The sequence below is a fragment of the Bubalus bubalis genome, chromosome 7 (assembly GCF_019923935.1).
Source record: "Bubalus bubalis isolate 160015118507 breed Murrah chromosome 7, NDDB_SH_1, whole genome shotgun sequence".
In the NCBI taxonomy this organism is placed as follows: domain Eukaryota; kingdom Metazoa; phylum Chordata; class Mammalia; order Artiodactyla; family Bovidae; genus Bubalus; species Bubalus bubalis.
This window is the reverse complement of record NC_059163.1, coordinates 21,580,328-21,592,850: the sequence shown is the minus strand read 5'-3', so window position 1 is coordinate 21,592,850 and position 12,523 is coordinate 21,580,328. Positions and strand designations below refer to the sequence as shown.

The following is a 12,523-nucleotide window of genomic DNA, read 5'->3' as shown; positions in this document are numbered from 1 at the left end:
TGTTTCTTCCAGTACTTGAGACTTTTTGTAGTAAGAGAAAATCAGCATATTATATCTAGCTTGATATATAGGTAGAAATGGAAATATTCAGCATTTCTTAATCTCTAAAAGCTTTAGTTATTACTCTTCATTTGGCTGGTTAGCAAATGAGTTAGCTGGATGGATGGATTACAATGGCTACAGAAGAGATGCTTATAGACCTCTATACCTACAAAGGCAGAATATGATGCCCGATTTCTTAAAAACAGGTATTAAAAAAGAATGAATTTAATGGATATCTGCATCCCTCATGATTATTTTACTTCTAGAATATTCCAAAAGGCTTCTCTAAAGAGTTGTAAGATGCATAGCCAATGAAGGAATTGTGGAGAAGACAAGTGATCAAGGCCTTGAGTTAGTACCTCACCAGTTCTCAAAGCTGTCTTTCATAGATAAAGTAAAGCTTGAATGGATCAAAACATTTCTTGGAAGTTAGCCAGATTTCACAGGAAAGAACTTACTTTACTCCTTTCCTATGGAGAGAAATCACTTAGCAACTACACATAATAAATTTAATTCCTAAGGCTAAACTGCACACTATAACATGTGGATGATAAAACTTATCTCATCAATTGTTAAACATATTAACTGCAAAATGTTCAGCACAGTAGCTTTATACATTAAGCTATTATTAATGTTCTGATATGAGAACCTTTTAATATCTTTGTAATATCTTTGTAAATGTTAAGTTCAGGCATGGTTTAATGTCCTTGAGCTCCTGACAAGATGGACTCAGTTAAAATCAGCCTGGGTTCCCCCTTCTAATGGGGTTCCCTCCTGAGGTCCAAAATGCCTGGTTTCTCCTCAATTATGACAACCCAGTTCTCTTATCTGGAAGAGGAAATGGCTACCCACTCCAGTATTCTTGTCCCCCAAATTCCCATAGACAGAAGAACCTGGTGGGCTACAGTTCCTGGGGTTGCAAAGAGCCAGATATGACTAAGCAAATGAGCATGCAGTTCTCTTATAGTTTTGTACCTAAAGCAGTTTACATGAATGGTAGCATTTTTTTTTGTCTTGTGACATGCAAGGGGCTTCACATTAGGCATTGTATCCATTACAAAGATGCATGACAAGGAAAGTCTCTATACCTAAGGGACCTATAGAATCAGACCTTGTGTTCTGATTCTCGACCCTGCTTGACCTTAGAATCATTTTAAAAAATATTTTTTTAAACTACCAACATTCATATGTACATCTTTTCTCCTTCTTCAGACAATAGCTATCTTGAGACAGAAGCCATACTATCTTCTTTTCTTATTCCTCACAGCCAATCCCTCTATGTAGCAGAAATCCATTAAAACCTATTTAAAATCATTATATAAAAATGCTAATGACATACAGATGGCCAAGAAGCACATGAAAAGATGCACAACACCACTAATCATTAGAGAAATGCAAATCACACTATAATGAAGTATCATCTCACACTGGTCAGAATGGTCATCGTCAAAAAATCTACAAACAATAAATGCTGGAGAGGGTGTGGAGAAAAGGGAACCCTCTTACACTATCCGTGGGAGTGCATATTGGTACAGCCACTATGGAGAACAGTATGAAGATTCCTTAAAAAACTAAAACAGACCTACTATATGATCAAAAAATCCCAATCCTGGGCATATATCTAAAGAAAACCATAATTCAAAAAGATACATGTACCCCAATGTTCATTGCAGCGGTATTGACAGTATTCAGGACATGGAAGCAACCTAAATGGCCATCAACAGAGGAATGAATAAAGAAGGTGTGGTACATATATACAGTGGAATATAACTTAGCCATATAAAAGAACAAAATGATGCCATTGGCAGTGATATGGATGGACCTACTGATTGTCATGCTGGGTGAAGTAAGTCAGAGAAAGACAAATATCACATTATGTTGCTTGTATGTTGACTCTAAAGGAACAGTACAAATAAACATATTTACAAAACAGAAGCTTAGTCAAAGATGTAGAAAACAAACATGATTACCATGGCAGGAAGCAGGGGAGGGATAAAACGGGAGACTGGGATTGACAGATGAAAAAAAAAAGTGAAAGCTTTAGTTGCTCAGTCATGTTTGCCCATGGAATTCTCCAGGCAAGAATACTGGAGTGGGTAGCCATTCCCTTCTCCAGGGGATCTTCCTGACCCAGGGATCAAACTCAGGTCTCCTACATTGCAGGCAGATTCTTTACTGTCTGAGCTACCAGGGAAGCCCATACAAACTACTATATGTGGAACAGGTAACTAATAAGAACCTACTGAATAGCACAGGGAACTTTATTCAATACTCTGTAATGACTTATACGGGAACAGAATCTAAAAAGAGTAGATATATGTGTGTGTATAACTCACTCACAGCAGAAATGAATACAACATTGTAAATCAACTATATTCCAATAAAAAATTAAGAATGCTAACAAACATTAAAATGGTAACATTTTATGCTAACATTAATATGCTAGCAAAATCCAATTTTAAAGCAATTCTATTATCTGCATCCTAGTCGGGGGGCGGGTTGAAACATTCAGTTCTTAGGCTAGAAAGAATGTACTTGTAACATCATTCCCTGTGTTAAGTACGCTGATTTAAAAGGCCATATCTCGAAAAGTAAAAATAACAAGTGAGCCAAAATTAAAAGATAATTGCTTTGTAAAAAGGGTACTGATGTACCTATTTGCAATGGAGGAACAGAGAACCAACTGGTGGACACAGCGGGGGAAGAAAAGAGTGGGACAAACTGAGAAACTAGCATTTGAAACATACACATGACCATGTGCCAAACAGAGAGCTAGTGGGAAGTTGCTGTATAACACAGGTAGCCCAGCTTGATGCTCTGTGTCAACTTAGAGGAATGGGAACAGCTGGGGGTGCGGGGGGTGGAGTGAGAGAGTGACTCCAGAGGGAGGGGATGTACGTATACTTATGACTGATTCACAGTGTTGTATGGCAGAAACCAACAAAACATTGTAAACAATTACCCACCAATTAAACATAAACATTTTTTAATTTAAAATAAAGGTTTTAAAAAAAAAGAGAATTGCAACCAGAGCACAACTCTATGTTTAGAAATATCTCACAGGATAAGAATTTGTCTTACCAATTTAAGATAGCCCTCAGCATCTAGAATTAAGTTTTCTGGTTTCAGGTCTCTGTAGATAATACCTAGTCGATGCAGGTAATCGAATGCTTCTGTCACACAAGCAACACAGAACTTGGAGGTGGGTTCATCAAAGCTGCCTCTGCAACGAAACCATTTTCCTTCTTAAAACTCTAGACATCCTGGTTGCAGATTCTAGGTGTCAATTATAATATTATATATTTATGCAATATAAATGTTTTATAAGGCATTAGCACTAAAAAGTACTTCATAGCGCCAATGAATCAGATCATAAAGAAATTTAGGTGAATGCTTGATGCCAACAAGAACCACTTTACTAAAATTTACTAAAATTAAAACGTCTACATTCAAACAATTGTTTCTGGTAATCACATCCAAACATACAAAATGGAAAGGATAAGAAAACAAGACTTTTTAAAGACAACTATGGAAAACTCTGGAGAAAATGCAACTATTTCAATGGAGAGGTTGAACCAGACTTGATTGCTTGACTAAATTGAGTCCAGTGTTCATTTCCATTTCCTGTTTGTATACTTTGTAATATAATCCATGTAGAAACAGGGTCATAACTCTTTCCTCTTTGGTGCACCTTGATGATACCAGACTTGCCCTGTGCCAGCACTGTGTGTAGGTTTACATGCTAAATTATTAAAATTTGGTGTTGATTTACTTCATGGTATAATAGAAAGCTATTACACTTTGGCTTCCCTTGTGGCTCAGATGGTAAAGAATCTGCCTGCAATGTGGGCAACATGGGTTCAATCCCTGGGTTGGGAAGATCCCCTGGAGGAGGTCATGGAAAACCACTCCAGTATTCTTGCCTGGAGAATCCCCATGGACAGAGGAGCCTGGCGGGCTACAGTCCATGGGGTTGCAAAGAGTTGGACATGACTGAAGCGACTAAGTACCGCACATAATAGAAAGCTGTGGCTTTGGAATGGAGGAAACCAGCTTCAAGTCCTGCTTCTTCCCCTTACTGAATCCTCAGGCCAGTTGTTCGGCTGTTCTGACCCTCAGATACCTGTCTTAAAATGGGTTTACTACTGACTTAACGAGGCTGTTTTATGGATATGGCAAAGTGCCTAACGGGTACTAAGAACTGCCACCACTAAATAGACTTAGATATTCTAAAAAGATTTGCCTGTTAAAGCAATGATGGGAGATGCAGATGCTTCTGTAGGTATCATGCAAGTCTCCTCAACACATCCAGGCTTACCTCATCCTGATCCATCCATCAGTATGTTCCTAGTACAACAGATAAATCTCTGCTTGGATGCTCAAAAGTCTGTTATTACGTAGGTATGTGATTTTCAACCGTGAATGCATATTAGAATTGCCTGAAAGGCAGCTAAAAATCATTTTCTGGCCCTACTGCAGATGAACCAAATAAGTCTGGCATCAGGGCACAGCATTTTTACTTTGTTAAAGCTCCCGTGAGATTGTGAGGTGAAGCCAGGTTGAGAACCACTGGCCCAGGGAATGCTGCCTAAATGTCTGACCTGGCATTAACCACCACAACCTAATGCAAAGCTACCTCTTCTGTTGCTGTTTTCTATTCAAACTCTGCTCTCACTCAGCAAGTAAAAGACCTAATCCTACTCCAACTTTCCTGATTCTTAAATCAGTTCTCATCCTTACTGTCTTTCCAAATTTTGTCTTTAGAGTTTAGCTCAAGGCCTTTCACGGCCATCACATTTTTCTCTCTTTCCTCTATTCTGAGCTCAGTGCCCACAACACTTACTGGACATTTACTTATGAATTGCCAACTTCTTCATCATATTTATTTTCCACATTAAATAATGGAATGTTTTAAAATTGTATATTACATTATCTCCCAAAATATAACCCAAACTCACTGGAGGAAAATGTTACATGATTTGGGGTTAGAAAAGTGTGCATTGTTTAGAAAACCCCCATACCGTCAACTCTGAAGCCTTGTATGTAGGTGGAGCTCAGTGAACACCTATGATTTTGATTGTGTGGAAATCACTGCTTTTGTGAAGCTGAATCTTTGCAGACATGTCACTCCACTTTTCAGCCCCAACTTCATCACTCTCCACCCCTTTCATCATCTCCCTTCTCAAGATTCAGAGTCAGTAACATCTGGATTTATACTCTGCCTCATATTAATCATGTGATATGGATGGTCGACACTGTAAGCCTGGACTTCTTTAATCTCTAATACGAGAATGACAGTGACTACTGGTACAGGGGGCCTATTACATGATTACAATGTCAGCTCATAAAATATCACTATTACTACTTGTTTATCAATTTGTTCTTAGATTCATTTCTCTTTTTTAAGACATTTTTAAAGATTCTTTATACGGACTATTTTTTTTTTAAGTCTTTATTGAATCTGTTACAATATTGCTCTGTTTCACACTTTGGTTTTTTTGGCCATGAGGCATTTGGGATCTTAGTTTCACAACCAGGGATTAAACCTGTGCCTCCTGCATTGGAAGGCAAAGTCTTAACCACTGGAGAGCCAAGGAAGTCCCTTAGACTCATTTCTTAGTGACTTTCTTCATGTTTCTTTAAATGGTCATAAATACAGCATCCTTTAGGCCAGGCAGGAATAGACAAAAGTTATTACGTATAATTCTTTTCCTTACCTGTCTCTTAATATACTCCAGAGCTCCCCACCTAAGCAGGCCTCCAGAAGCATGTATACATACTTATTGTCCTTGAAGGTGCGATATAATCTATGAAAATAAAAGAAAAACACGATTATTATTAGAAATCCCATTTTAAAACATCTTCAAGTTTGCTTAAAAGCATCATCAATAACTTTTTGAAGGATGGTCCTCATCTCCTTTCAAACATCTTTCAAAGACACTGGATGCTCACTGAACACTCTGATCCTTACTGCTCCCCTGGTTTTTCATCTGCTGATCCTTTTACTTGGACTCCCCTTCACACTACCCACAGACTTTCTTAATCTCAGTTCCATGGTAATAAAAGTGTTATCCACCCCTCAAGACCAAGCTCTGGGGCCACTTTCCTGATTAAGTAGCTCATTAACCCCCCTACTAAATACAGCCTTTCCTTCCCCCCCAAATCCTGAGATCTCGGCATGGTCTCCTTTAAGATCTGCCTTGCATATCAGGGCTTCCCTGATGGTTCAGTTGGTAAAGAATCAGCCTGCAATGCAGGAGACCCTGGTTCAATTCCTGAGTCAGGAGGATTCATTGGAGAAGGGATAGGTTACCCACTCCAGTATTCTTGGGCTTCCCTTGTGGCTCAGTTGGTAAAGAATCCGCCTGCAATGCAGGAGACCTGGGTTCGATTTCTGGCTTGGAAAGATTCCCTGGAGAAGGCAAAGGCTACCCACTCCAGTATTCTGGCCTGAAGAATTCCATGGAATATGCAGTCCATAGGGTCGCAAAGAGTCGGACACGACTGAGCGACTTTCATTTTCACTTTGCATAACAGTTACTCATGCCTGTGTTTTACGTCTTCTAGTTGGTATTAGGAAACAGACTCTAAGACAGAAATTTGTAAGCAGTCAGTTTACTGGGGAATGCTCTTGGGACCAACACCCATGGGGGAGGAAGAAAGCAGACTTGGGCAGAGGGAGAGCTGGCCTGTAATTTCACAAAAGCCTCAGCTTCAAGGACCTGAACCATCACTCGATGCAGGATGTACCTGAAGAAAGAGTATGGGGCCAGGTGGGTCTCTTCACCTTGGAGCAATGGCTGGAGAGAGAATTAGTCAGAGTCCCTAGCTGGCAAGACTCCCAGAAGCTGGAGGAATGACAGTCTCAATCCGGATGTGGGATGTGGGCAGGGTACCATAGCACCAGGCTAATGCATACAGCAGGACAGCCATACCACGTACAGACAGCAGAAGTAATCGAGTAAGTGTTTCAGTATGGGCTCTGGATCCAAGCTGCCTAGGCTTGAGTCCCTGACTGGCCATTCGTTAGCTAAGTGACATCAGTTTTCTTACTGCTCTTGTTAAACAAGGAAAATCATAACATTTATCTGTTTTATTTTGAGGATCACAACAAATATATATATTCATTTGATTACATATTGATTATATGTAGTTATATTATTTATTTTATATAAACAATATAAATAAATTACAAGATACATATAAATTATATAATATAATGTAAATATGGCCTTCCTTAGTAGCTCAACTGATAAAGAATTTTCCAGCAATGTAGGAGACCTGGGTTCAATCCCTGGGTTGGGAAAAACCCCTGGAGAAGGGAATGGCTACCTACTCCAGTATTTTTGCCTGAAGAACTCCATGGACAGAGGAGCCTGGCTGGCTACAGTCCATGGGATCACAGAGTCAGACATGACTGAGCAACATTCACATTTACCTTCAATATAAATATAATAATAATATAATATACACTTTAAATATATTATATAAGATATATATTTTAAAATTTTGCTTAGAAGACTGCCTGGCACATGTTACTTTCTCAATAATAAATGTTGTCATTAACATTTATTCTTAATATGATTATTGCCCTACTCTATGCCAGCTACTTTGCAAAGGGCAGGAAATGAAAAAATGAATAAAATCTAATCCATGCCCTGAAGCTGTTCATGATAGTTTTTAATGAATTATTGATTAAAAGAGGGGAGGGACACATAGTTTATATAAAAATGATTGGATGACTTTATTGCCAGTATTGCCTGGGTTCAGACTTTTTTTTATCTTGAAAAAATATGGGTCTGAGAATATGGATAGGCAGGAAGACTCTCTCAAGGCATTTGATCAAAAAGCATAAATTCTCCTCATTACAGAGGCACTTTACCTCACCCAGAAATCTCTAAAACTACACTCTAGGGGCATGAAAATAGGTGTGAAAATATGTGCCTTAACTGGCTTACACCACTGACCCATGAATTCACAAGAGAGCCATGGCTTAGAATATGTTTCTGTTCCAAACTCTGGGATAGCTACAGAAAGAACAGGAACTGTAGGGAAGTGTTTCTTCTGGCATCTGGCATTGCAAGGACCAGGCTTCCCCGTTGGCTCAGATGGTAAAGAATCTGCCTTTAATGCAGGAGTCCCAGGTTTGATCCCTGGGTCGGGAAGATCCCCTGGAGAAGCGAATGGGAACCCACTCCAATATTCTTGCCTGGAGAATTCCATGGACAGAGGAGCCTGGCTGGCTACAGTCCATGGGCTCGCAGAGTCAGGCACCACTAAGCACCTGACAACTGCAGGGACCGGCTCCCGGGCAGCCTAAATGTGTCCAAATGCCACTTTTTGCAGAAATTCAGCACGTCCCCTGAGGGGTTCTAAATGAATCCTTGCTTCCCATTTCTGCATTAGGTCTGGATTAAATAAGTCATCAATTTATTAAAACAGTAATTTTATATTCACACACGTACACACCCACACATACTTTCCTGGGGTTTACTCAAGAATAAAAAAATCTGGATTCTGACTTCAGTTCTCAAACTTCCAATATTTTATGTATCCTCCCTGTGACTAGGCTGGAGAATTCAGAGAAGGGCCTCCTCTTCTTCCTCTGTCCGCTTGCGTAGAAGCACTCCAAAGAAGAACCTAAGATGCTAAAATTCTGGGAGTGAAACGCTCACTTACTTCACAATGAAGGGTGAGCATAGCTCTTCCAGGATCTTCTTTTCTGAGTAGACATGCTCCTGCTGCTTCGTGTCAACGATATGTTTCTTCCTTATACACTTCATAGCAAAAGCAACGTTCTCATTTTTTACCTTAACCTAGAGGAGAAGAGAACAAGCCCTCAAAATGAACTTACTAGGAAAGATCTGCAATATCTATGTAAAACATGTAAACCAGCAGGAGTTCAAATCCTTTCACAGTTAAATAGCATGGAAGCTTTTCACCACTTTATCCCTCTAGGAGCTGAATTTTATCCAGGTGTACACGCTTCCTTTTCATTGTAATTTCCAAAAGAATTCACATAGTTGGAACATGGTTCTAGAATGTTTGTATTGAAACAAGAAAAATATTCTAGTTAGAAGTTTGAGTGTATAGAAATCTCTTTGGTTTTGAGGATATGACATGAAAAGCTTGGTCCAGAATTGCCAAAAACTGCTCTTTTGTAATAGTCACTTGTTTTGAGTTTCAAATAAAACCTATTTAATCCAAGATTCATATCTGTATGATCCAATCTGCTAGCCACTGGTCACAAAAAGCTATTTAATTTTAAATTGATTAAAATTAAAAATTCAGTTCCTTCATTTGTACTGTCCACATTTCAAAAGCTCTCTAGTCACATCTAGCCAGCAGCTATGCTATTGGACACGTGGATACAGAACACTGCCGTCAGCGCAGAAAGTTCTATTGGAGACCATGCTTTAGATGGACAAATAGGATTTTCTTTTAAAAGGAAATTTTAGAAATTTAATAAGTATTTATTCAGATAGGCTTAAAATTCCATAAGCAGACTATCTTAGACAAATAATGAAATTGTGCAGAGTTGGTTGTTCCCTCAATTTCGCTCAGAGTTTGCCATTAGTTGATGCCCAGACTTTCAAATCAATGGTGGGATTATTGTTTCAATTATTATTATCTAACCATATCAAAACAAACCTCAGCATTGTTAATTCAATCATTTGCCATGATTTTGATGAAAAATACAGCACATGGCTCTCTTATCCCTCCATATGGCATAAGAAACACTACAAACTCTCTGGCCTATTAAGAAATTATTTCTGCCCCCCTTTGACCAAAAGAGATGAAGTATTGACTTGGTGTAGAGTGTACTATTTGGAGTCTCCTGGCAGCATTTCAGATCTGCTCACACCCAGGCCACCCAGCAGATGGAGGTGTCATCATAGTTCCCAAGGTTAATGGACAGTGAATGGTTACAGATCTGCTGGGCAAGGAAGGGCTCAGAAGTCACCAAGGGTTCAGCATCATCTCTACCCAGTAAAGTCACAGGTCACTGTTCCATAGTTTCCTCAGAGCATCTGACTGCATGGCTCTGCTACTCTTTGGAAGCTGATTATAAAGCTCAGAAGGGTGTGATATGGAAGATGCAGCTGAAATCAGACTATAAATTCCCAGCTGTCTTGATCAGCACTACAGAAGGCTGCTCTTCAAACATCTCCTTGCATTCAACTTCTTTTTTTTTTTTAATTTGGATAGAAAATTTTGAACAACCCAAAAATAGGATCATGAAAGCCAAATACAGACATGGCAGAGGAATTATTTAAGAAATGAAACCACGGTATTAAAGATTTCATTTCTGTGACCCTTTCACTGGACACATTTTTGTTTGCTTTATATAGAGTTAATGCATCGTGAGTATATGTATACATAAATGTTACTGCTAAGAAATACACATTTTATGTTTTATAGCCTATGGGAAAAGTTACTTGGTACATTCTCTAATAGCTGCCCTCAAGAAAAAAAATCACAAAAGGATGTGGCATAAGTAGACTGAAATAGCAGCTATATTACTACAAGTTATTTAGTAGCACACACCCACTATTATAAAAAAGAGTGAAAACTGTACTCTCAATTTTAGTCCAAAGTAACGTTTGGATAGCAATAACAATGCATATATTCCTCCAAGATACACTGGAATACAAAACAAAACAAAAGTCAAAAGGCTTCTCTCAGATGCTTGAAACGTAAACCCCTTACAAGCTCAACTCTTCCGAACCCACCAACGCCCAGTGTTGCGATAATCTCAAGGTTCTGGAAGGGGGATGATGAGGAAAATCTGGCCACTTTCTCCTTCAGTTGAATCATCTCCAAAGAGAGTGCTTTGGACAGCTTCCAGCTAGACATGGATCTCCTGTATGAGAAAAGCGAAACTTTACAAATGATCCCTTAGGCAAAGCAGGGGTCACGGCACACACAAATCCACCCTTACAACAGTCTTATTTCTGCCAGTAATTACTGCCCATAGTTGCCATAGAACTTATCTCAACTTTTGTAGGATCAGATTCAGTACATCTGGGGAGAGAATCCACAGAAAATACAAATAAAAAAACAGATACACTCACACACAATAAAAAAGATAAATGTCAGACTGAGTCAGTGAGTGGTAAAAGTAGGTGAATTGTGTGGTATTTGAGATATATCTCAATAAAGCCGTTTAAAAAACAAAGAGTCAATGAGAGAAAAGAAAACCAGAAAAGAGAGCCATTTCCTTTGCTGCACCTACACGAGGATACTGCACTGAGAAGCTTTGCCATATTTTGCTATTTTTGTTAGATTTTGAAGATTTCTCTGGCTGAACCAGAATAACTGCTTTGTGAAACATGAAAAATACATTTCTTACTTTACGCCTAAGTATTGTTATTTGGAAATACTCATTTTCCCCTCTTAATTAAAGTTTACTGCTCTGGGTTATATATTCATGAACCATTCTTACTACAAAAGACCTTTGGCACAAAAACTGCAAACATATTCCCTGCAAGAAAAAAAATATATATGCAGTCTGCCTGAATGCTCTAATTTAACTCAAATATCAGTCTTCCAGAACTTTTGACTCTTCAACTTTAATGGTATTGTCTGGTGAATACATGCTTAAGTATTCATTCTGCAAAATGTTTTAGCAAAGGATTTTCAAATAATTTTAATTCTACAAAGATTTTTTTCCCTATGAACCAAAAACAATTTTCATCAGTATTACTACATTTAGAACCCAACACAAAACCACTTGGGCAATAAATAGCTCTCTTAATTTTTTAAAAATATTTTTTTGATGTGGACCATTTTTAAAGTCTTTGTTGAATTTATTAGAATATTGTTTCTGTTTTATGTTTTGGTTTTCTGGCCGCAAGGCATATGGGATCCTAGCTCCCTGGCCAGGGATTGAACCTGCACCCTTCGCATCAGAAGATGAAGTCTTAACCACTAGACTGCCAGGGAAGTCCCACTCCCTTATATTCTGAAATAAGCCAGGTGCTGAATGCTATGCTATTCCTTGGAATTCCTGTTTGATTTCTATAAGCAAGAGAGACTTCCTTTCTGAATTAATATCCTTTTGAACCAAGTCACCAGTCAACGTAAAGAACTCTTTCCCAAGGCCTCCTATCAGGAAATTTCTCCCAAACATTACTACTCATCACCAAAAATAAGAAAATACTTATAGACTAAAATAATATCTACACTAGAGGTAATTGGTATCCTTTTTGTGGAAGAATAATTTAAAACAACTCCCCCAAATTTTCTAGTGACAAAAAAGTTACCAATCACACCCTTCAGTCCCCTTCTTCATCAACTGCCAGAAGTCACATCCAGCTTAGAAAAATATCTCCACTTACTTTGCATGTCTTTTTTCATCATCCCGGTTCAGGTTTGCCACATACCCTTCAAGATATTTTTGGAGTTCTTCAAAAGTCCCCACTGTTTGGTTGAATGTTCTAAATGAATAAAAAGAAAAAAAAAATAAAAATAAAAAGCT

General features: G+C 38.5%; 1 protein-coding gene across 2 annotated transcripts in view; it reads right to left on the bottom strand.

Annotated features, from left to right (window-relative positions):
• The window catches only part of PRKG2 (protein kinase cGMP-dependent 2), a 125,995-nt gene that overhangs the window by 44,544 nt on the left and 68,928 nt on the right, over nucleotides 1-12,523 (bottom strand). The window contains exons 10-14 of one of the 2 annotated variants that reach the window (XM_025289840.3): nucleotides 12,384-12,482; nucleotides 10,753-10,906; nucleotides 8,722-8,858; nucleotides 5,760-5,849; nucleotides 3,124-3,265 (exon numbers count right to left, since the gene is read on the bottom strand). In XM_025289840.3, the coding sequence (XP_025145625.1) occupies nucleotides 3,124-3,265; nucleotides 5,760-5,849; nucleotides 8,722-8,858; nucleotides 10,753-10,906; nucleotides 12,384-12,482 (622 nt within the window). Of the gene's footprint in view, nucleotides 1-3,123; nucleotides 3,266-5,759; nucleotides 5,850-8,721; nucleotides 8,859-10,752; nucleotides 10,907-12,383; nucleotides 12,483-12,523 lie in introns of those variants that run through there. The other variant, XM_006068181.4, reaches the window with a different exon arrangement.